This window comes from Lonchura striata, chromosome 1 (genome assembly GCF_046129695.1).
Source record: "Lonchura striata isolate bLonStr1 chromosome 1, bLonStr1.mat, whole genome shotgun sequence".
Classification (NCBI taxonomy): Eukaryota; Metazoa; Chordata; class Aves; order Passeriformes; family Estrildidae; genus Lonchura; species Lonchura striata.
This window is the reverse complement of record NC_134603.1, coordinates 54,542,852-54,568,227: the sequence shown is the minus strand read 5'-3', so window position 1 is coordinate 54,568,227 and position 25,376 is coordinate 54,542,852. Positions and strand designations below refer to the sequence as shown.

At 34.7% G+C, this 25,376-nt stretch overlaps 1 protein-coding gene across 2 annotated transcripts in view; it reads right to left on the bottom strand.

Moving 5' to 3' along the window:
- CDH7 (cadherin 7) overlaps positions 1-25,376 on the bottom strand; it is an 85,110-nt gene that overhangs the window by 5,021 nt on the left and 54,713 nt on the right. For both annotated transcript variants that reach the window (XM_021544287.3, XM_021544289.3), the window contains 5 exons: positions 16,030-16,283; positions 12,129-12,265; positions 10,115-10,236; positions 8,598-8,715; positions 6,359-6,610 (listed from right to left, as the gene is read on the bottom strand). In XM_021544287.3, the coding sequence (XP_021399962.2) occupies positions 6,359-6,610; positions 8,598-8,715; positions 10,115-10,236; positions 12,129-12,265; positions 16,030-16,283 (883 nt within the window). The remainder of the gene's footprint in view (positions 1-6,358; positions 6,611-8,597; positions 8,716-10,114; positions 10,237-12,128; positions 12,266-16,029; positions 16,284-25,376) is intronic.

The following is a 25,376-nucleotide window of genomic DNA, read 5'->3' as shown; positions in this document are numbered from 1 at the left end:
ATGGAGTGTGAATCATCCTCCTGGAAAATAATTAATACTATATTGTAGCATCTGGATAACATTTGCTGAGTTAATGACACTCCTAGGAAATCATAGGCATCACTATGGTTGCAAAAATAACAGTATGTTGAAAAGTGTCATTCCACATTTAATTAATCTCTTATGATTTTATGATTATTTTTAATGGTAAGAATATGTGATTATATGCATTGATAGCATTTTCAATGTTTGCTTACAATCCCAATTAAATGCTGTAGAAACATAGGAAAAAGCAAAAGCTAAAAGGCGATAGAGATAAAATTAAGCTTGAGGTACCCTAGCTAGTCTCAAAAGTGGCCTCCAAAAATTGCATGATGCAGGACTACCATTCTTGAAAGCCTTTTCATGGAGTGATCTTAAAATCAGTATCAATGTAGTCATTGCGAGGAATGACATAATATTAGGATCACTTGGCTATAATAAACCAGTACATTGTACAAGAAAGAAAGCTGTACATGTCTACAGATGTTATAGTACTATTTGAAATTGGCTAAAGCCAGAAATGCCTTTCTGCACTATTTTTATTTCCCTTTGGAGCCACACATGTCTAAAAATAAAGCTGCAAATACATTTTTCCCCTAAAATTTTCCACAAATATTTTAACAATTCTTTCATCTTTTCTTAGTAGTTACCAAGCACATATCCAATAATCCATCTACTAATAGATGTCTCATGACTATATTAACAATTTAATCAACATCACCCTTTCACATTTTTTGCCCCTGGCATCTACCTTATTCATCCTTTATGTATTGAATTCAGAAGCCACTAGTTTGGGACATTTTGCTTTGAACAATATTTACATATGCAGTTTAATAATATGAAATATTGACCTTTACAGTGACATTTGTGAAATTTCAAAACATTTTGATATTTGTATAATAAGCTGCAAATTATACGGTAGAGAACATAAAATTGTCATCAGATACAATTGCACTCCACTCCTAATGTTTTTCCTTGTTGTAAAAAATATCTTAAAGTAAAATTACCTTTCTGACAGTACAAATAGATATTTCAAACAAAATTTATATTGACATAACTTCTTAATTATTTTTTTTAACATTTACTGCCACATATTTATTGCCATATAAGTAAGCAGCTTTACTTTACTCAGTAAATGCATTTTTACTCTACTATCCCTCTTAACATACTTCATGTTGAAAGTTAAAGACATGCTAATAAGTGTAAAATAAGAAACTTAGTAGGAAGGTCTGCCTAAAGGCACAATACAATGAATGTTTTATATAGTGTTCCTTCTACCTCTCACATTTGCTTGAAGCCAAGAAAAATATGGAGTCTTTCTAAAGGTTAAATATTTTAGCATTTAGATAACTTTATAAGATTATTAATTTCTAGCCTTTCCAGCAGCCATGAACAATAACGTTTAACCTCTAAATGAACAAAGCTTTAGCTGCATTGCAGGAGCTGCAGAAATGAATACAAACCTTAAACAGTTTTCACTGCTATTTAAATCAAATGCAAATAGTTTCAAAGGTTTTTCATTTCTCATTAAGTCACGATGGGCTTTTATTTCCAACATTTATGACAAAAGCAGACAATAAGTAATTAAGGACTGTCTGAACTTCTAAAAACCTAATTTCATGATTCTTAGAAAAGAAATAATACAGTGGAAAACCTTTAGGCACAAATGTATTGCACATTGAGGGCACTAGGTTGGCTTCATACAGATACACCTTACTCATACTAAGGTGATGAAATGACAATGCAGATTTCATATGTGATGTAACAAATAAATAAATCGATATTTTAAGCTGCTAATTATAAAGTCTTAGTAACCAGAATTAGCAAAGACTAATTTAAACTAACCTTTTAATTCTCCTGATTTACCTAAATTTTTAGAAATATTGATTTCCTTTAATAGGTACAGTAGCCAAGCAAAAAAAAAATTGTCTTTATATTAGCTGTGGTAATACACAGTTTTGTCCTTGTGTCTAATATACATTTAATGTTTGTAGTTTCAGTATACCCAAATTAGTCTTTAAACAAACACCTTTGAGTGCAAGAGTGGATTTTTGCTTTGCCAATTTTCAGTGTGCTTTCTGGAATTACCATGAAATTTCCATTTTGGTATGATCTGGTAATAAGTCAGGTTTCGTTCACCCGAATGTATTTCTCTGGTTTAGTATTAATTTTTCCTTTTGTACTCAAGGCAACTGCAACAAAATTGTAAGGGAGCCATAAAGTCACGAGACTCCCTGAGGGAGAAGACTACATGCAGAGCTATACAGAAAGGCACAGAGCTAAATCACAAGCATTACCATGAATTGTATACACTACACCCCTAAGCCAGGAATTTACTATAGCAATAAACCACATCAGCTGCGAGCAGATCTGCACACTGGTTTATGCCTTAGGTGTGTCATGATTCATAAAGCTGATTATTGGACATCCCCAGCCATCTAAGCAGCACACTAATAACCTATTTAGTTATACCTTGCAGTTGCCAGTACAGTCACATCAGGTTTGGAGATTACAGAGGACAAGACTCAGGAAATTTTAATTTAATTCCCACTTAACAAACTTCACCCATACCTGTTGTTTAATCAGTTTGGCCTGATATTTGCAAAGTCACTGTGACCTTTAAATGGCCACACTGAGTGACCCTAATCAGCTCCCTAACTTTCAGAAAACAGCTGCTGCATTTCATATTCAACCATCTTCTGGAAGTGTTTCTTTGGGTACCCCTAGTTAAATGTTTTCCCCCAGTTACACATTTATTGCTTTTAAAACTGCAAGGCCAAACCCTACACATATAACATAGTCACATTCTGTACAGGTTATACCTATTTAGAGAATAGGTAGAATAGAATCTGCTTCTCCTTGTTTACAAATCGCAGTTCAGTTATGTGTTCTGATTTAATTTGGGTTTTGCAGGTATTTTGATAATAACAAATTTGATATCTTTCAACTGAAAAAAAAATTAAAGCTGTATTTTCAAGTTTTATTAACATATTATCCCTGTAAACTCTAGTGCTACACCAGTAGGAAGCTTTCTTCAGCCATCCTAAAAAAATAGGGGACGCTAAAAGATTACATTCAGAAGTATGAAAGACAAAAATTATTAAGAATATTATGGCAATATAGCTTTCCATTGCATCAGTACAAAGAAAATACTTAACCTCTCAAATGTGATTACATTATCTACAGGTGAATATTCTGTTTGTGTGATTTTATGTAAACATTTTATGCCGAACAGTTGTTACAAAAGCAAATACTGTTTCTGGAAGATGCTAACTGAAAAACAAATTACCTTCAATTAAATTACCATATAATTTTCAGAAAACTTAAAAAAAATTTACTTGCTTTCCTCAAAATTATGTGTAGTTCAAAATTAATCAAACTGCCTTTTCATATGCTTTTTAGGATTTTTTAGGTTTTTTTCTTTCTGTAAAACTTAGCCTTACTGCATAATTGGAAAGCTGTTTTGAGTAATTAAAAAAGTACTGGCATTTTCTTGTGAAATAAAATTTACAATTTAATCTCCATAAGTCAGTCTGAAGATATAAAGAGATTTTATTTTTAAATGCTTTTAGCTTTTAAAAATTATTTTCATTTTAAAAAAATAGTCTATATTATATACAATTATCATAAAAGAGTGTAATTTAATAATGTTGTTCTTTCATAGAGTCAGTGAAAACTGACTTATGCTTGTGCTTATCTAAAACTGATTGGTTGCTTAAGTAAAAGCATTAATACTAAGAAATCCCATTGAGACAATCCGGGTCTTGGTAATGACAAATCGTTATATATCAGCCTTAGGGATGTGCAGGGCAAGACCAAAAAGTATATCATATTAACTTTATGAAAGTAAGACCTGGTTGAGAATTCAGGACCCTGGTGCCAGAATGCATGTATTCATTCCATCTATGCAGATTTCATGCTTTCTGTGCTTTACAACTAGCACCAACATTAAGATGACATTGATTAATGTGACTGAATTTGCACTGTGTGTTAATCATGGGTTAGGAAAAGATATTGATCCAGTAGGCTGTATGCTCTTTTCACTGATAAAGTCTTACACAAAAATGTGCATCCTTTGTTCTAGTCCTGGAAACATTTGCCAAAAGCCGAAGCCTGTTTTTTATGCTGTACTAGTAGATCTTCAGCATTTTTCTCAGGAATGAATGCAAAGAGCAAAAGGGCAAAAGTAAATTCCTAGGAATATCACTATGGATCTGTCCCTATAAAACATATTCTAAGAGCAAATGAGAGAAGAAGAAAGGCTCTGAGACCAGGCAAGCGGCTGGGTTTCATTGGGCATCAGGGATGCTTAGGTACCTCTTCCTTGTGGACACTGGCCTGTAGCTGAGACTAAAACAGGATACAGTTCCAAAATGCAACACTCAAAACCAGGGTTGTCATACAAACACAGCCTAACCTGCTCCTGCACCTTTGAGCTGCACTCAAAAGGAACAGTTTAGACTAGAAGTGACGGTGGCACATACAAATGTCTTTTTGGATAAACAATGTTGATTCCTTCAGACAGATGACTTTGAAAAACCAAAGTCTTTGACAAATAAAATCAGTGGTGAGATGGTAATATGCAAGATTTTTTTACCAAACCCTTGTTCAGAACACTTTAAAAATAACTGGAATAAAAGCTTAAGTTTGTTGGTTTATTGGTTGCATTTGACTCCTGATGTACCAAGTAGAATAAGCAAGTTATTTGGTGCCACTCAATGATCTTAAAATCTGACTAGTTTTATTTAAGAAAAGTTTATGACTAGACCAAGCTGCATAGTACCTACAGCAGTTTCCTATGTAATCTTCAGAAACTAGCTTTTCATGCATAACAAAAATGGTGAGATTTCTTTTTGGGATCAAATGAATTGCTATGGTTACAAGACTTTTATTCCTCAGTATATTGGACTAAAGTTTAAAGTGGTTTTTTTTTTTTCACTGATACTAATGCCAGTTGATATAAGATAATATTTTTATATCTTTTTGAACTTTAACATTTAGCTTCGTGTCCAAATAAAGTTCATTTGTGTACATAAATTGGTTAGAAATGCTACTAGAAAAATGGTATTTAAAAATGCTCATAAAAACTTTTGGCAATAATTCCCTTCCATTTCTTAAATCTAGGCCTAACCACCATGTGTTCAGTGAGAATAAAGTCTTATGGTGTTAATTTTTTTTTATGTCACGGAGATGGAAAACTTTAGAAATGCCATCTCCTATATATATATAGCTACTGAGTAAGTTGGTTGCAGAGATAGTGATCTTTATTACTCTGTAAAAAAAGTATGCAACAGGTTTTTCATTTTGGAGTACTTTAAAAATATTTTAGCAGTAGGAACATTTCCTTCTAATGGTTTCCAGTGACATGAATCAAAGTGTGAAAGAAGACATATCTCTTCATGGTGGAAATACTGCCATGGACAGAATTTTGGACACAAGTCTCTTGATTTGACCTATGCAAATTACTTTGATAACAGTGGCAGATAAAAAACCACTGAGATTATACCAGCATAAGAAGACTGGTCTTCTCCCTTTCCTTCGACTGGTATGTACAGATAGGGAATAGAAAAATCTTTTAATTGAAAGCAACACTGATGAAAATTCTTGTGTGCTGAAGCAGGTACCCTGTTAATATAAGACTTTTCAGACAAAAACCAAAACTTCACTTTTGCTCACCTTATCCTTCATCTTTATTTCTTGATTGGACCCTTTACTGTTGCATTTACTGTTTAATGACTAGGTATTACATAAGAAATGATAGGCAAACTAGGATGTTAACACCATTCCGCTCTTTTCTACTGCCTTTTATCTAGTTGCAGTTTTGCTGCTCAACATAAAATCCAGCTGTGCTACTACCATTTGCAGAAGTAACAAAAGATCACTCTCAAATGATGTCAATTAATTATGATTCTCATGAGTATGTTGCATCTGTTGTACTTTCTGAATATCTTTTGTCCTATGCAAATCAGTAAATGTTTAAAAACAGTTTTGCTTGTGAAAAAGGGACACACTGCTGCTGGTTATATGGTGAGTATGCTAAACCAAATGCTTTCATAAACTGCATTGTCTATTTCTTAGGTATTGCATTTGATGCAAGTAATATTTTTTTCTTTTACTGTTATTTCTTATATCTTGATATAGAAACAAAATATCTAAATTTATAATCCCAATCTAAAGGGTTTTTTTGTGCTAATGGTACAAAATGCTGTTCTTTCTTGAATACTATCTGTGCCTGTTCACAGAAATCAGGGCAGAGGGGAATGTTGAAGCTTATATGAATGTATCTTTTGCCAGGATGCATTGAAAGGAAAGTAAGGATAACAGAAAGAAGACATACCTAGCAGTGTCAAGACACAAGCCAATATTGCTATCAGGGCTCCAGTGCTGAGTCCTGCAGGCAAGATATATGCTTCTGCATTGCATGTCTGAGCAATACCATCTGCATCACAATCACAGACCCTGATGGTGAGAGTATTAGTGCTACTAAGTGAAGGAGATCCACTGTCCACTATGAATATTGGCAAGTAGAAAACAGATTGTTCCTGTCTTCGAAACCCATTTCTTTTGGTTAATACTGTCGCAGTATTATCTAGATAAAGGAATAAAAAGACAAATTATAAAATATATTACTTTTCTAAAACAAAAGGCTATAAATACTATAGCCTTCTACTTAAAGACTTTAAAAAAACATTCTATAATTTCAACAAGTTTACCTTTCCCAGTCATATATTTTGAAGCTGCAGAGGTAAGATCAACTGAAAAATCACATACAACTAAACAAGAAAATTTATATTTTCAACAAAAGGGTATTTCAAACATGCAGAAATCCATTTGTTTTCAGTTAAGCTCACATTTTCACAATCTGGATATACAGCTGAAGATGAGATCATTACAAAAAAAATAAAATCCCCTTCAGTGATCAGATTAGTATCTAAATACATGTTTCCAGTTAATTTACAAGCATCTATTTCCACTATTTACAGATATAGATATCATATTAATAGAAGCAATGACCATATTAATAGGAGAATGGGTTCTGAAGATCAATGAAATATTTTCCTAATGCAAAAAAATTTCAGTCCCTGCACAAACAAGGGAATTGTGCATACAAGAAAGAAATGCTGTTGTTTTCAAATGCTTCTGAGATTCAAGATGGTTATTATAATTAGTCTAAAATGTATAGTTTAATACTGATCTGAGTTGTGTGATTATAAAGCCTGTGTGTTCAATAAGATACATGCAAAACTCACTGTGTACAACACAAATTAAGAGCTCCTGAAAGGTAAGGAGTTACATCCCCCAGGATGTTCATTCACTTGGTCTACCTATCTATTCATAGACAGACATATTGGTAGCCAGTAAAGTTATCTTATTGTGGCATCTATTATGATCTATCTGACAAAATGCGTGAACAGCTCTTGATATAACATCACACAAGAAATGCATAAAATTAACTAATGCTGAATAATGCAGCTGCTGCTGTGTCTTGTACTGATTTTACAGGCATTACAAAAGTCTAGTATTACTTTTATCAAATTGTAAGTCCTCTGGAAGAGTGTCTCTTTTCATTAACTACTTTACAGTTTTCATTAAATCAGATTTCTGAACAGTCTTATTTTAATGCACTTTTATTATTTTGATCAGTGCTACTATTAGAGACTTCAGTTTTAAACTGCAAGCTGTTCATATAAGGAAAATTAAGTATTTCATTAACTATATGTAAGGTAAAGCAAGGAAGACCTGGGTGAAATAATTTTATTAGGTCACACTTTCTGAATATTATTCAAAGTCTTCCTGTACAAATAGTGTTCTTCAGTGTCCATGTTTGTTTTTCTTGTTTTACTAATAGGATGACTTTGTAGCTCTAGCCAAGTACTGATCCATAAAAGAGCAATGCAAGAGCAATACCCTGTCTATTTAGCTCTGTTTGCTACAGCTAATAGCTAAACTGCCTGACACGTGCCCAGCTGCTGTACTGTGCAGTGCAACTAATGAGGGCAGTAATTAGAGTGTGTTCTCAGATATTTTAACTAACAGAAATGGGACGTCATTAGGAGTCTTTGAGGAAACAGTCATAAGAAGTCTGTGCAAATATTTTATCAAAAGCATTCTTCAAAAGGAGATATACTTAGTTACTGAAAAGATTTGTTTTTCTAAAAACCAAACAAAAGCCCCACAAATCACAAAACATCTCCATCTATTGTGTACTCATTTTTTATGCCCAGAGTTATATTAATAAGACATGAATTCCTGGACATTTTTCAGTCACTGCTCCAAGGTAAAGCCCAATTTAGATAAAAACCTATAAATACATGCAAAAAATGTGAAGAGTGACTGATGGGAAAAAAAAAAAAAAAGGAATGATTTAAAGATTTGATGCTGCTCTGTTTGGCTCAAGGCTTTAAATGATTCAAACAACAGCTTAATTATTTTGACAAATAGTCTACAGATAAAATTATTTGGCAGGCTTATTGTATTTTATATTCTTACCAGAACAGAAGTTTATGTAGGTCATAATAAGCATTGAAAATGGAAGGTGCTATTGGTGAATATTCACCAAATCAAAATTTGCTTACCTTTGTTGTCCTGCAATGTAAAATTGTGGTTATTTGCTGCCTCTGCTGTTAAACTGAAGTAGAATTGATGGCCGTTTGGTGGGTCATCCTTATCAATTGCACTAATTTTTTGGATCACCTGTTTTGAGATACATCAGGGTTTCGTTGAAGCAGATGTACATGTACATTACATAACCCCTCTGTTACCTACCAAAATATCAAACCCCTCTCAAATTCTAATAATCTTGAATTTTGGTTTTCTAATCTCCTAAGGATGTAGAGACTATTAATGTTTGACTCAACTCTTTACCTGTACCAAATTTATTGGCCAAAGCAATGCTCTACAGGCTCTGAGAGAAAGTTAGGTTCTGTTACTCACCAGAGCTTGGAATAATAAACTACATAGCAATGCAAGAATTGTGTCTTCTGGTTGGCTCTTAGTGTAGTCATCAGTGACTGCAATCAATGTTGTAAACCTTCACAAGGAAACCATGATGTTTTTGAGCATTTGAATTCATGTACTTTTTTTTTAATATAATGGAAAACAGAAAGGTACATCATAAGTATATTATTATTGTTTTCTAGAATTTAATTCCTAACATGTTTTAAAATTTAATTTTCTAAAATTCTGTAAAAATCTACCTCGAAAGAAAGTGTCACCAGTGCTTAAAATCCACAAAAATTGGAAATTCTAATTTTCTGGTCCAGTTCTTATCAGAGCACAGGGAAAACAGAGAGGTACAACAATAAGAACATGCATAGTGTGTATTTCTCATTAATACTAACTAATAATCATAGCGGGGTTTTATCAGAATTACAATTATGATGTGATTTTGAAATGTGCAATAAACATCTACCACAGGAAGGACAATACACTAAGAGAAAGCACAAAAGCACAATGTCTTCCTAGAAATATGCAGGATCTATGCAGGTGCATCATCTACAGGTTTTCTGGAAGTGGAAAGAGAGACTGAGAAAGTACATGTATGTTGTGAGGTCTTCCAAAGTAGAGAGGGAAAGGCAAAATATGAGGGACACCAAGGACAAACAACAAGCGATAGATTTAGTCAAGTCTAGGACTACTTGGAAGATATTTGCGTAGTTGAAAATATGGGAATAAAAAAATAGGGATACATTCCCATTGTGAAACTATGTCCTTAAGGTCCATACTTCCTGGGGGAATTAAAAGTGTGTACTCATTTTCAGAATGGTGGACATTTAGTCTCAGAATTATCTTTGTGTTACTGCTTCCCACTTCCCACAAAAATTAGGTGAAAGTATGTGTTCTCAGTATAATTCAAAATTAGGTGAATTAAGTAAAATGTATCAGCTATAAAAGTAAGAAAGCCAGAGATTTTAACACTACTTTCAACCAATAATTTTTATACCTGTATCTTTTCTAATGCTTGCTTGTATTGTTCATCAGAGCCTCATTCTTACTGTTATAAGATGATTTTCTTTATGTTAAAGCTGGAAAGCTTTCATAAAGAATGGCTGATTATCTCATAAAAATAAAGATAAAATCTATCAAGACATACCTGACCAGGCTGAGCATTTTCACAGACAGTTGTCTCATATTCCATGGCAAACTCAGGGGCGTTGTCATTGATGTCAAGGATTGTGATGGCTACATAGCCTCTCCCAATCTGTGCTGGATTCTCTATAGGAAAAAGTCCAATAAAACAATTAAGAGGAGATCCTTCGAAGTTATTCTGAAGGTCATTATCTTTTTTATTTGCATTCCTCTTTTGGATATGCATGTCAAATCAATTATAATTCCTCCCTCAAATACAAAGGAAGCTCTTGTCTTGATTTTCTGGACCAATATTTATGTGCTCCAGCTTCTTCAATTAACCTAAGATTTTACTCTCAGGATAAACTGAAAATCTTACTAATCACAGCATTGAATCAAATCACATGGAAGGATAAAAGTATGATGATGTAAGATCATCACCAAGCTAGCAAGAACATTACTATTCATAGTGGGAATAGGATGATTATTATGGGTTAAACTTTTTTTTTTTTCCTGAACTTCAGATGACTCAGTCTATTAAGAAGTCAAAACCAGAATTTTATCAGCTATGTGTAAGAGAAAAGAACAGAAGGCTGCATTCTGAAGAAAATCCCAAGGTATTTAAAGTGCACATAGAACTAATACTGTCATTAACATGTTGAACACCTTAAATATGAATCACATCCTAAACTGATACACTAGCTAAACTATGAGTATGTTCAGTCTCCAACGTCATACTTTAATCTTAAATGCTAATTCTATTTTGGACTAAGCATAGAGACATCAGTGAGTGCAATAATTATTTTGCTTCTCTTTTGGAGCAGGAAAAAAGGATGTTGTAATCATTTTTTACCAAAAATATTGATATTAATTTTACAGCAGGACAAAATAAAAAACTTTACAAAACTTCAAATATGCAACTATCTTTTTATAGTGTATTGCAACCACATTTTAATAAACATTTTAAGCATCCAAATGTAAATCACAAAGTGGGTTTTTTTGGTTATTTTTTAGATCACATGTGAAATACCAGAGAAATAAGACTTTCTGACACCAAATTTTTCCTCTGCTGAACTAAGCTGATTGAAAACCATGCAGTCATGAATATAAATTAAAGCAGTACAAGTTTTCACTTGTGCTCCTAGACTCTCCTTAGTGTCAGGTATGCCCCTTGTCTTCCTCATCAGTTTTGCTACAAGAAAATATTTTGTTTCCATTTTGTGTTTTCAGACCAAAATTCTACTTGTGATAATAGAAGATACATTCATAGAGACATTAAATGATAAATCTTAACTTTCAGGTTAAATATTCAATGAAGCTCACACAAATCAAGAAGTGATGATTTTTACTATAGTAATCCAGAGATCTCGTAACTTTTATTATCACAGCCCAACAGAGTAGTAATGAAGATGAAATTTGAAAATATAAATTCTTCAAATGTAAAAGCACTTCACAAAATGTATTCAAAGTAGAACAAATTTGTTTTTGAACCTGCATTAGAATTCTTGCATTGACTTGAAGCATTACATTTTTTAACACTTTTTATCTTTACACCAGAAAAAGACACCAAATACAAAATAACTTCTACAGTAGTACCTTAGAGTCAGGAAAATGAAACCACATTAGCATTCACATCCCCTTTTCTTTATACCTTCTAAAATGCTGTGGTTGACCAACAGCAATCAACTCTGAGTGCCCTCACTGAGATAGGGTAACCACCCTCCCCTATCTTCCATATCACCTTTCCTGTATTGACACTTAGTGTAAGACTGCTGACTTAACATATTTCATCTTGCTTTGTACTTGTCTTTCAGAAGACAAAAATACACAAGGTGTGAAGCAAACACCTAAATTGAAAGAGCAAACACCTAAATTGCTGTAATTTTAAATTATCATATAGATTTCTTTTGCATTAAGCAATATGCTACTTTTATCTGCCAGTTTGCAGCTGCCAGAATTTCTCAGAATGAAGCTCATCAAAACCAAGCCTGAAGCTTTACACACAAACTGTCAATAAAAATTTTTCTATGTATACTTACGACTTTCCATAGCCAAAACTGTGATATTATGAACAGCATTAGTTTCCCTGTCCAAAGATTTGGCAGTTGTTATGACTCCACTGTTGGCATCAATATTGAAATACCTCTCCAGATCTGTGTTTCGATCTATTGAATACCTAGGTAAAGGATGAAAGAAAATTTTAATTTATGGTCATTTGCAGCATGTAAAAATATTTCACTGATTTATTATTAGAAAGCGCTTCCACTGTTTCCTTAGTTTGAGCATTGCTCAGTCCAGTTTCCCTGGGACATCGAGTGAAGCAAAGGCACTTGAAAAGGTGAGAGAATTACACAGTGACTTGTGCTGACAGTGGCGGGCTACACTCCCACAGTGTCCTCTTAAGCGAGGTAATAGGTATTTCTCTGTCTTTTCTCTCTTCCTCTATGCTGTAAAACAAACTCAGAATTAATCAAATAGCATCCTCCTGAGAGCCAGCTAAGGAGAAGGTGAGTTGGAATTTGCTACAAGGCTGTACCAGCCAGGCACTGATCCCATGGGGCTGGCAGCCTGAGCGCAGAGCTTTCTATCACCAGCACAAGGGCCCCTGAGTCACCCAGAGCTGCAGGGGAAGGGGAAAAAGGAAAGATGATGCAGCCTAGGGTCAAGGGATTGCATGTCATCACCGTCAGCTCACAGTGCTTTACTGTCATTAAACAAACACAGGCTCATGCCCTGAACTCTTTGGCTTAACACATCTTTACCTCCCAATTTGTTTTAGGAAGGGGAGCTCCTTAGGAGCTCCTTAGCAAACTGAAAATAGCATAAGAGAAAAGGTCAAAACAGCTGTGGGTGATTTTTTAATATCCCTTTTGAGAGTAAGGGACAGCTCATTAGGCAGATTTAGATCTACAGCTGAAGTATTTTTTACATTAGATTTATAATTGGGTCAGATTCTTGCACTCTCATTTAGGTCGAGTATGTACTCCAGAGCACTTCCCTATACTCAGGATGAATTAAAATGTCTGAACCGGATCAAGTGTGATCATTGCAATTACTGACACACTGACGATATATTAGATTATTGATATAACATGAACCAAATTTTTTAAACAAGATGGAAAGAAAGAATTATGCAAAACAATTTAAAAAATGCGACTTCCTAGACACAATGATCTTATTAATATATTTGTTTGTTCTATGTTGTAATACACATCTTCTTACTGTATTACTGTGTTTTTATCTTTCCATCTTAACTGTATAATCTAAGTGCAGAGCCTTGTCACATAATCAGGATTGTTTACCTGTATTATGTCACAGTGAGAGAGAGAATAATAAGTCATAACAATGACAGTAATAGCAGGGGTTTTTTTTTTTGATTACTCCTTTCCCTCTTTCACTTTTTCTTTTCTTCTTTCATTTTGTCTTAACTGTAGGCCATTTTTCACTTTATTTCTTGCCAGCGCTGTTGTTTATTTGGTCAGTGGTGTTCTACAGCTGCTTTGAGGCTGGCAAGTTTCCCCATGAGACTATACTTGTCACCTCTGCTGTGTAGTCAATCTTGGCAGAGCTCTCAGCTGAGATTCAATCTCCTGCCAGATTTCCCTTAGAAATCCTTACATTTCCCAATTATTAAGACTATCATTATGCAACTTGAAGAGCCAAAGGAGAAGGAGGAGAAAGAGAAGAAGGAGAAAAGAAGGAGGAGATGGAGAAGTAAGAAATACAAAGAGGAAGACAGCAGTAAAGGAGGGAGACAAAGAAGGACAGAGGAAGGGAGGGTGGGTGGAAAAGCAAACAAGTTACATAAATTGGATGATCTCCTTATGAAACAAGGAGAAAAATAATTCTATGAATTAATTATATGAAACAAGCAGTTTCCCTTACTTAAAAGCATTGTATCCATACTCAAATTCTAAAAAGAAAAATTTAAATATATTTAATCCTCTAATTCCTCACTGCCATAGTACTTTAAAATCTTTGAGCTGCAGGAGTTTTAAATCCTTTATTTAAGTTAGTTCAAATATCAATAGTTCTCTGGTCCTTATAAGATAACCTCTAGTTTTCAAAACTTTTATTATTTTCCCTAATCCTTGGTATTGTCAAGGTTCTGCAACTGATCTTGTCATATCAACATTTTCTGAGTTGTAACAAATCTAGTTTTTAATCAGTATCAATATAATCCAATGTTTCGAAGCTGGAATACTTATTTATCAATTAATGGTTTAAACTCCTTATGAAAAGTTTTATGCATTAATCCTCCTTAGCATATCACAATTTTAGGTGAATCTGTCTCTGATGTATCAGAATATACGTAGAACAGCTTTAAATTATATTTTCTTTCAGTACCTTTGACCATGTACATAGCAGGTTCACAAGCACATAGATAAATCCTCACTACTTTTTTCCTCTCACTCAAATTTCAAGAAACTTTGATGCAGAAGGAATGTTCCAGATATTAGCGGGTGATATAATTTTTTTTTATTCTGGAATTGTAAAATTAACCAGATCAAGGCCAATAAACTCATCTTTATGTTTACAAAGGAGTCAAAAGCATTCTGAACATGGCCTGCATTAATGGAAATATATTTAAGCCTATTCTAAATTATTCTGGTAACCATATATTATACACCAGATGCTAACATCAGTGACAAAAAATACTTCCACAGCAAAGATAAATTTCACAAGTAAATCCACGGCAAACATTCATCTAGGACTTGTTTATACATGATAAGAATCAACTATTTTGAATATGTTGCAAATATATACAAAAGAGATAGAACATTTGCATCACTTCTAGGAGTGAAACATATGCTTTACTTTTACAAAAGATCTCTGCTTTAAAAATCACACTTGATTCCCAAGTTAATTTTCAATGCAAGAAAGACTTAACATTACCAAAGCAAATACCCACAAAGATTTTTCCTATGTATGCCCTAAATGAGCAATAAAAACAAATGAAACTAAGCATTAACTTTTAATTGTGCATGAGTTCCTCCCCCTGCAGGTGTTTAAATTCACAGAGTTCCTAAGTTATAACCATTACTCTCTAGATTCTTTACATGTCCCTTTGAGAATTGATATTACTACTCTGCATAGGAAAAATAACAAGTAGCTCATTACTGGTGTAGCTAAGGTGGCGAGTCTTTGCCCTTGAGCTCTGACCTTAGATACAGACAAACATAAGATTAAGAATGTATGTTCTCTTATGGTTTCTTAATGATCTTGGACATTATATTGTGGAAGGTTTGAAGGTTTTTCAGACACTGAGGACAAAGGAAGAGGGCCTTGAGAGTTTATGAATCTCCAGTGATCACACCATTTCCCATTCAAACGGAAGATGTTTGGCTGCAGCAAAATTTACAAAACCAAAAGCCTGTAACCATTCTGACTAGAACAGAATGCATCTCATCCCGTCTACTTCTCTCAGGTGAAGAGTTTTTGCAAATGTTTCCTACTGTGGTACCTCAGCTCCTGTGTCCATGTGGGAATTTATGTCCTATTACATTCTGATTCCTAGTGCACACAGAGTATGAATTATTATTCAAGCATACATATATATTATAGGTATAATTTTTGATCCTGGTTGATTTAAGAGAACATAATTTCCGATAATAATAGACTCTTTATAAGCATACAGAGTAATAAATATGAGCAATATTTTTAGGTGATATCTTTCCTTTGGGATTCTGAAACTATACCTTCTCTTTGTTTCTCAGAGATTTTGACCTTTTTTTTTTTTTTTTTTTTTTTTTTTTTTCAGAGGTTCAGTAGTTCAGGTTATAAAAGTTAAACCATTCAAACTCAGAGAACATCTGAATCTCCCTCTGCCAGGGAATAAAACTTATTAATGACTTCCAGTGTAACCAAAACCCCTCCCACCACAAGATTAACAACTTCAATGCAAAAGCTGAATAAATAATCAAGAGCTCTTGCAATTACCTGACAGGACTATTTGAGGCATCTGGATCATGGGCTGCTACAGTCCCAATGATGGTGCCAACCTTTGCTGCTTCAGACACCACCATGGAGTACAGACGTGAAGTAAACACAGGTGGCTCATCAACATCCTCTACAATTATCTTCACTGTTGTCATATCACTGAAGGGCCCCAGACTCAGGAAACGAGGGTCAACATGCATATTGGCTGCTTCTATCCTCAAGGTGTAGCTTGTCTTAGCTTCAAAATCCAGCTCCTATACAGGCAAAATTATTTGGAAATTTTATTATTCAGTTGACGCAAAACTGTTTTGCTTAAAACTTTCAGTAAGTATAAAATGAAAATACCTTTCCATTTGTATACAACCATCACTTTTGACCGACAGACCATAGTTGATGGTTAATTTTTAAGCTTTCTCAAAACACTATTTGCAGTGTCTCACTAGTGAATATGCTGCAATGATTTAAGTGATAAGAATAGTTCTACCTTGTGAGTGAAACAAATGTATAAGATAATTGCAGAACTTTCTGGAACTTCTGTGAGGACCAGATTCTCACTGATTTTTTCACCATTGTGTGAATTAATACTTATTTTTGTCTTATTAATATTTTATTTAAGATGATGACAATGTGACATGCTACCCAGATATAAGTGCTCAATATAATCTTTGCAGGTTACTTACAGGTAAAAACACCTAATTCAGAGAATTGTGGGTAGAATTCTTTTCTGTTTTAAGTATTTTGAATTTTTTTTGATTTTTGCATAGTATTTGGATTGAATAGACAATCTTTTCTGCAAGTTCTTATAAATTTGTGTAGAAAATGTGGCAATGGCTTAAATTATACTGTTTATATCACAATATTTTCTACTGAGATGCAGTCTGGAGATTGTTTTGGTTTGTTTTGTTTATTAAGTAAACTACATGTAATTTTTTATGCCTTCCTTCTGCTTTAATTTTCTTCAATGGAAGTACAGTTTCTTTTAAAATAAATACGGCATTAGAGTCAAAAACTACCCCCCCCCCCCCAACAAATGAGATATCTATGATCTGAGGACATTCAGATTCTTGAGAAAGAAGAAAATTTTATTTGAGGAGAGAATAATAGTAGTACACAGGTCATTACTGAAAGAAAACATCAAGTTAGTATTGGAACCTTTTGCTCTGTATCTATATTCTTAGTTTGTCAGCTTGCACCAAATATCCAACTAACTATTCCTTTGTAATTCCCAGTTTAATCATTAAAAAACAGCAGCAAAATACTGAAGCACTTCTAAAGCTGCAGTCTGGTTACTCAACTATGTCTTCATACTATAATTCCAAGTGTATAAAACAGATTAAAAATGTTTTTCTGCAGTTCTGCTACTGAATACATCACAGGGATCTGAGATGTGCTTGCAAATTAATCCTCCAGTATCTGCAAAACATTCCAGTATTCACTCAGAGGAGCAGCAGAGGTGAAACACACATCTGTTGACCTACAAGGGCCTAAGTTCTCCATCTAGTTACAGTCAGATAAATCCCAAATGAACATCTTAAAGTCAGCGATTATGTTGATGCGATAATACAGCTGCAAACAGTCTAGATTTAAACATGAAAAATGAACTGCAGCACAACACACTCAGAAAGGCACTGAACTTCTACAAACTCTGTGTGGCAGCAAAAGGCTTCTCCAAATGGGAATACTTGTGATCCTCATATTATGCAAGCACTTACTTCTTGCATTGAATCAAAGCTGCAGTATCCACAGCTCTTGGAAAACAGATATGCTGAAATAGAAAGTTTTCTGGATACTGCTCCCTTTACTGGATACAACTGGACATTATTCACTAGTAAAGCATGTTTATTAGTTTTTTTTATTTTCACCTTGGTTCTATATTTAAAGGACAATTCTTGTGTTGTGAAACAGTCTTATAGCCATAATGTAAATGCAATGTGATGTCAGAATGATGAAAAATGCCTCAGAAACTTAATTCAGTGGTGATAATAATTAGGCAACTCATATGACCAGATGAGCAGCAAGGTTAAAGAGTGGACAAACTCTTAAGACATCTTAAGACATTACATTACCTAATAAAAGCAAACTATTAATTAAAAAATTATGACCTGAAAAAACAGCCTAATGAATAAAGAAAAATAACCCCCAAAAATGTGAAAGGCAAAAAGCTAACATTTGTTGAACTAAAGAAAACAAAAAATAAAACAAAAAAATACCCAACTAAAACCAAAAGTCCTCCTCAATAAACAAAACCACTGACCCTTTTGCAAACAGTATATTTTCAGTTAGAATATACAAAGTATGTAGTGGAGAAAGGAAATTTATCCTCATGGTATCTGTTGAAATTGGGTGATTGAGATTACACTGATACCTAATCAAACACATGGAAATGTATCATGAGACTGCAGAAAAAATAGCTTCTTCTGATACACTAATGTCATCAGCACAGTCCTTCAAAGTAAAAAGAATTATGAAATTTCTGATTTAATAGACAAAATTTATATAATACCTGTAATTGAAAAATTTATATAAATTTTAATTTTGTTTTAATAGTTTAGCACAACAAAAAATAAATACTATTTAAATTAATTTAAAGACACCCCAATGTCTCTATATTGGTTAAAGGATACTACTTTAAATCTTTATTAACTGAAATCATACAGAAGTGTTTTTTCATATGAATGTTTATCATGAAGGAGTGTTAGACTAGTAGGGAATTCACCAAAAATATACACTTGTGAGTAAAGTATTTCCTCATAAAAAAGGATGAAAAACTAACATGGTGTAGATACATAACCTAAACAGTCTTACTTACTTAGTGTGCATATTCAACCTTCTCTAACTTACATCTGAGAAAACCACCATATGGTCCTTAGTGTGATTGTAGCAAAATTCTTCCAGGAAAGATATCAGCTGGTGAATGTCTGTTTTTCACCAGTCACTAGTAAGGGAATCTCAGTAACTGAAAGAAGTAAACATTTGCTCTCAGCAGCATCAATCCTTCCATAGGATTCCCTCAGATATCTTCTGGTACCCAATGCTTCTGGCAGCATTCAAAATGGCTAAGGATCCTTATTAATGAAAAATAAATAAATACTTTTTAAAAAATCAAATCTATGTACATATACAGTGGAGACGGTGTTTAGAAGAGAGTAATTACGAATGGACAAATGGATTTTACAGTATCAAGTGATTTTATTGCAGTGGCAATAATGTTATTTTCACTTCTTTCTATTTTCACTTCTTTCTAGCAAAACCTGTCTTCTGTGGGGTGTGGCAATGTCTACAAAAGCTACAGTCATCATCCTCAATATGTTGCTCTGAGATACAACCTCAGATCCTGTGGGGAATACAGAGGTATCAATCAGAGTTTGAGGCAGAATATAATCTGGGAAAAAACAAGCAAAATATCTAAGATATGATTAATGTGCAAGTGCTCTTGACCTGGCATAAATATTTCAACATTTCTTAGATAATATAATGAAGAAATTGCATGCTACACACACTAATAAAAAACAGAGAAAGTGACCTGAAAATATTTTCTTTTTTTGTTTCTTCTTATCTAATTATCATTTGTGTCTGTTATACAGAGAGCATTATTTAAATGGTTTTTGGATCATGCCTTCATTATTTCTTGCTATAACAAAAGCACAAGACTCCAGTGATAGAACACCAAGTTAACAGACTGCAAATCACTATATCAATGGTGAAGGTTAAACGAACAACATATACTTCCAGTCCTTGAGTAGAGTGAATAGAGCTTAACAGCTTCATTACTATCTGTACATTAGTATTATCTGATTAGATCCTGTGCGGGATCCATAATCTTTCCTTTTGTAAGGCCTGTCTTTTTTTTTATTTATTTTCCTTTTATGGGGTAAGAATTTTATCCTCTCTGAAGGAAATTGCAAAACAAGTCTTCTATTTTAGAGAGGCTGGATATAAAGTTATAACTCACAGAAAGCCCATTTTTATAATGTTCATTTTTATTGCATGGTAACTTTGTAATAATGTACTTTTCAGAGGTGAAAATCCCATTTTTAAACCCAGTTGAGGTTTTATATTGAAAACTGCAGTATATCAAACAAATGCACACAATCTCTCAAAGGAACCATGGAAGCTTAAAGTTCTTACATTGTAAACTCTGATATAGAATTGAAAGAAAAATTTATAGCTAAAAAAAATAAAAGTCTTGTTAACAGTAATGGAAAGATAGCTTTTCACTCAAAAGCTTATGCATAAACCCTCTTCTTCTCCCACCCCCATTTTATAATTGTCAATATTGCTTTTAGAATTAACTCAGGTTTTAAAATAATTTCTTAGCAGTCAATTTCTATGAGAAAGTATTTTATAAAATTATTTTTCTCTTTAACATGCATACCTTTTCAATGATATTGTGGTGGGGCTGTGTATTAAGGGTAGAAATGAAGGCCAAGTGAGTAAGAACTCTGCCATGAGAAATCTTAATGCTTGTCACTATCTGCAGTAAGATATTGCAATCCTCACTCTATAGAGTATTTAGGAGTCTTTGGTCTTTTGGTCTTTATTTTTCCCTGCGCTTTAGTTCACTAAAATCTTTCTAGATTTCCAAGTGGCTTGAATCACATCTCATAACATTTCAAAAGGTCACATATTATACACTAAAAAATATATACCTTGCAGCCTTTTTTTTTATTATTAAATTACCATAACTATTTGAAGTATCAAATATTTGATAAAAGTGTAGGTGGATACAAAGCATCATGTTTTTATCTTTAGATATTTTGCTACTAAGCTATTAATATTACTGAAGTATAACTTTAGCCTGCAGCTTTGTGAGATCTGTACTTAAATGATGCTTTTTTTAGTACACTATTTCTAGGAATAATGCTTTGGAAACCACAAGAAGTAAGGATGTGTGTATGTGCTTTGCTTAGAAAGCAAAGCCAAGACTCCATTCATGTGTATTAAAATTTGATTCTGTCAAAAAATCAACATGAATTTGCTTCAAAATTGTACATAGGATTGCATGGACCCTTCAGAATCTGTTGTATTAAGTGACTGAATCACCATTTGCTTCCATAAATATTTCTTCAATTCTAAGATTTCTACTGCAGAGGAAAATGTGACACATTTTTTAAAACTCCAATATATGCAGAAAAATTATGCTTTTTCTCCAAACACCCTCACCACTGTGAAATTGAGTTATGCAAATGATCCAAGTCCTTACTAACAGAGCATTGATAGCAGTATGTAAATTACAAATGAAACCACAGGAAGGAATTGATCCTACTCTACAGATGGAGAACTGAGTCACAGTGTGAACGAAGAAAAAATTTTGAGCTACTTCTAAGAAATATAAATGCCTGATTCCTGTTCATAAACTCTACAACTATTTTTTTTTCTGAAAACATCACATAAGACAGACGTTTTCCTAAATCCAGTTTAAAGGCAACTTACACATCTTGTTTAGTTTTACTTTGGAATTAGCAGCCCATGCCTTCGACCTGTGCACTCTTCACTGACTTAAAAACTGGACAGGTTAAGAGAGCTGGTAGTGAATGGAGTTACATTCAGTTGCCATCCAATCACCAGTGGTGTTCCCCAGGGATCAGTGTTCAATCCAGTTCTGTTTAATACCTATAAATAATTTGGACAGGGTGAACGAGTGCACCTCAGTAAGTTTGCAGACAACACTAAGTTGGGCGGGAGCATTGATCTGCTGGAGTGCAGGAAGGTTCTGCAGAGGCATCTGAACAAGCTGGATCAATGGTCTGAGGTCAGTTGTCTGATGTTGAACAAAAGTGCAGGGTTCTGTGCCTGAATGACAACAGCCCCTGCAGTGCTACATCCTGGGGGCAGAGTGGCTGGAAAACCGCCCATCAGAAAAGACCCTGGGAAAGCTGATCGTGAGCCAGCGTGTGCCCACATGCCTCAGAGGGCCAATGGTTTATCAAAACCAACGTGTCTGGAGCGACAAGGGCAGCGACTCCCTCCCTGTACTTGGCGCAGGTGAGACCACACCTTGAGTCCTGTTTTGGGCCCCATTCAGGAGGTGTTGGAGTGTAGGGAGAAGAGCAATTGTTGCGGTGTGATTTTATGGTTTACCCCAGAACCCCAGTTCTGAATGTGTCCTCCCAGGTGTGTCAATCACTCCTCCTTTCCCCACCTTGACCCCTGCTGAGCACTGTTGGTCACTCCTGGCATTCCAGAAGTGCACTGAGTGATTGGGCAGATTCAAAACATGCCCTCCACCCACAGGGGGCATGGGCCATCCAGGTGTCCTTTGTCCCCTGAGACCTCCTCTTCTGTACCTGGTTGATGGCTCCCTATCCCTTCCTCCTCCCCACCCCTGGCTAAAAGAGAAGGGAACCATGTGGTTCGAGAGTTCTGATGGAGCAGTGATAGGATTCACAGTTCTGCTTGGAGCTGCTGCTACATTCAGAGGCCCGTGGGCCAGAACAAAAACTCTGGATTGAATCCTCCATCAGAACTGACTCCTCTCCTTCACCATAGCCTTAAAAGCCTCTCTGACAGCAGGAAACCTGAGGAGTGGAACCTCTGCAAGAGGAAGCTCCATCCACCGCCACCAGAGCTCTGGCTTGCCTGGACATGTCCTCATGCACCCAGCTGCAACATCCAGCTAGCCAAAAGTGTCTCTGGGGTGAAACACCACAGTGGCTGCTGTTTGGTTCAGCAGCGGGGGCCAGACAAGCCAAGGCATGTCCTGTTTCCTACATTGGAGCCTCCAATAGGCAATGGAGTTGGTGAAGGGTCTAGATGATAAGTTGTGTAAGGGAACTGGGGTAGTTTAGCCTGGAGGAAAGGGAGCTCAGAAGGAACATTTTTTTCTACAACTACCTAAAAAGAGATTGTAGTGAGGTGGGGCTCAGCCTCTTCTCCCAGGTAACTAGGGGTAGTAAAGACAACACAGCCACAAGATGTGACAGGTGAAGGCTCAGGCTGGACATCACAAAGACTGTTTTTCACTGAAAGGGTACTTAAGCATAGAAACAGACTGCCATGGGGATCATCATCCCTAGAAGTGTTCAAGAAATGACTGAATGTGCCACTATAGTTTAACTGACATGGTCGTGTTTGATCAAAGACTGCACTTGATGAATTTGGAGGTCTCTTCCAACCTTAATGATGCTATCTTATGATTCTGTTCTCTTCTATTCTGTTCTATTTTATGAATTACCACAGAGAGTGTGCTGCAGTGCAGAGATTAGCCAAACTCACATTATTTGCAACATCAGAATTGTAGCATGAACTGCTCGAAACAGGATAAAAATAAGAGTTTTTTCTGTTTCATTTGACAAGTGAGAACTTCTCATTTATTTGTTAGCATTATTTAACAAAAGAGAAAGCGAATAAATGAAGAAGTAGGAAGATTTCCACAGGGACTTGAAACTGCTAGGCAACAAATTGTATGAATATAGTAGGTTACAGGAAAAAACCCTTATTAGCTTTTCTACTACTTTCCTACCCTTTATTTAAGCTGAGAATACTACTTGTGGGTCTCATTCACTAGTTATTTATAACGACTTCTGAAGAAAGAGGAAAGACAAAGAAATAGAAAGTCAAAATTTGTCTTCTAGAATTTTTCATATCCTATTTCAGATAATGAAATAGCTGAAAATAGCCTAAAATAATTCACACACTTTTATATACCATTGTAGATACATGTTTTACATATGAAACTGGTTAATATATTGCAGAAGACAGTAGATTATTTTTTTAGTGACAATAACCAAGTAAATGGTTCAACACTGTTTTACTAATTTCTGTTATTAGATGAATTTTGAATTTTTCTAATCTTACAAAAACCAATTCTACTCAAATATAACCTCCTGTCACTATGTAAGCCATAAATTAATGAACAAAATTAGTCCTTGTCCCAGATATTTAAAAAATGTTATGTGTGAGGTTTTTTGTTTATTTGTTTTTGTTTGATTGGTTTATTTGGGTTCAGGTTTTTTTGGTGGGGGATGGTGGTTTTTTTTTTTGTTTCAAAGGAGCTTAAGCAACTTCCTAAAATACATAAACTACTTACCTCATTCATTTAATTTTGATTCAAGTATCCTAACTGGGATAAAATAAAATAAAGTGTGACGAGTATGTGAGAGCCCATACAGCTGTAAAAACTCTACAGTGATAGAAGCACATGTGCTTCTTAGTTGTGTTGCATAAGGTCTGGTACAACCCTACTCTTTATTCTTGGAAGGGACAAAGACCAAGTGGGTCTTTGTCACAGAGAAAGCATTCTTCCCTTGTCTGCTTCCATATGGTCAAGGGAGTAATTACAGGAGTGCCAGACTATTGCCAAAATGTTATTTTGAGCTGAGATTTAGTCTAGTAGTTAATCTGCACTGACATTAGGCATTAGATAGCAAAAGTACTAGAATGTTCAGGAACATGTAATCCCAAGTCCTCATGGCTATAAGAACTATGAGCAGAACTACCACTACTATTCAGAAAACAGCACTGTTCTCAGTGTTAGGAGGAATATCCAGCCTGAATAAACTGTGCAAGCTGGAGAGATATTGGGGTTATTGCAAGGCAGAAGTGTTATAAAGGAAGGAATACACCCCATATGAAAATCGTATTTTTTTCCCACTGACTCGTGATGTTATGAAGTCTCTTTGTTGCAGGATACAGAGAAGTAATGTGTTCAAACAGGAATGGAAAACAATCCAAAACCAAAAAATTAAACACACCCTAATCTGGTAATCAGTAATCTTGAGATACACCTAACCATGTAACACTTTTCTCATTCTAGTATCATGGTACTTGGTGTACCTCTGTTTCAAACCAGATAATTTTCCTGCAATTTTTGCTCATCCCTGGGCATTTTTCTTTAATACTCCATAAAATTAATGTTGTGGAATAAAAATAAAAAATAACATAAAAATCCATCTTTACATGGTGAATTCTTAAATCCCACTTATTTTCCTGCAGTTTTCTTTTCTTTCTTACAAAAACTCTCTGTTTTTAAATTTAATGCTACTTATGTGTTAAAAGAAGCGTTAGTTTTGAGTGAGGAAGTCAGCTTTCAAAGTTGTCTTGAAGTGGTTATCCTTCTAAAAACAGAATGAAAAATCCTCAGCTTGTATGTGGAACTCGGATAATCAGGTGCCAAACTTTCTCCAGCAACACCCAGCAAAAAAATGAATGGAGAAGTGCCTTCAGCTGCTCAGTTACTGCTGGTGAATTTCATGCCCAGCCTGCTGGGCTTTATGTACAATTGCAGCAGAAGTACACAAAACTAAAGCACCCATTTGCATTTAGAACCAAAGCATGCCTTTTCATAAGTCTTTGCCTTGGCATTTTACTGCCTGATGTGTACACAGACGTGACATCTAAGCATATCA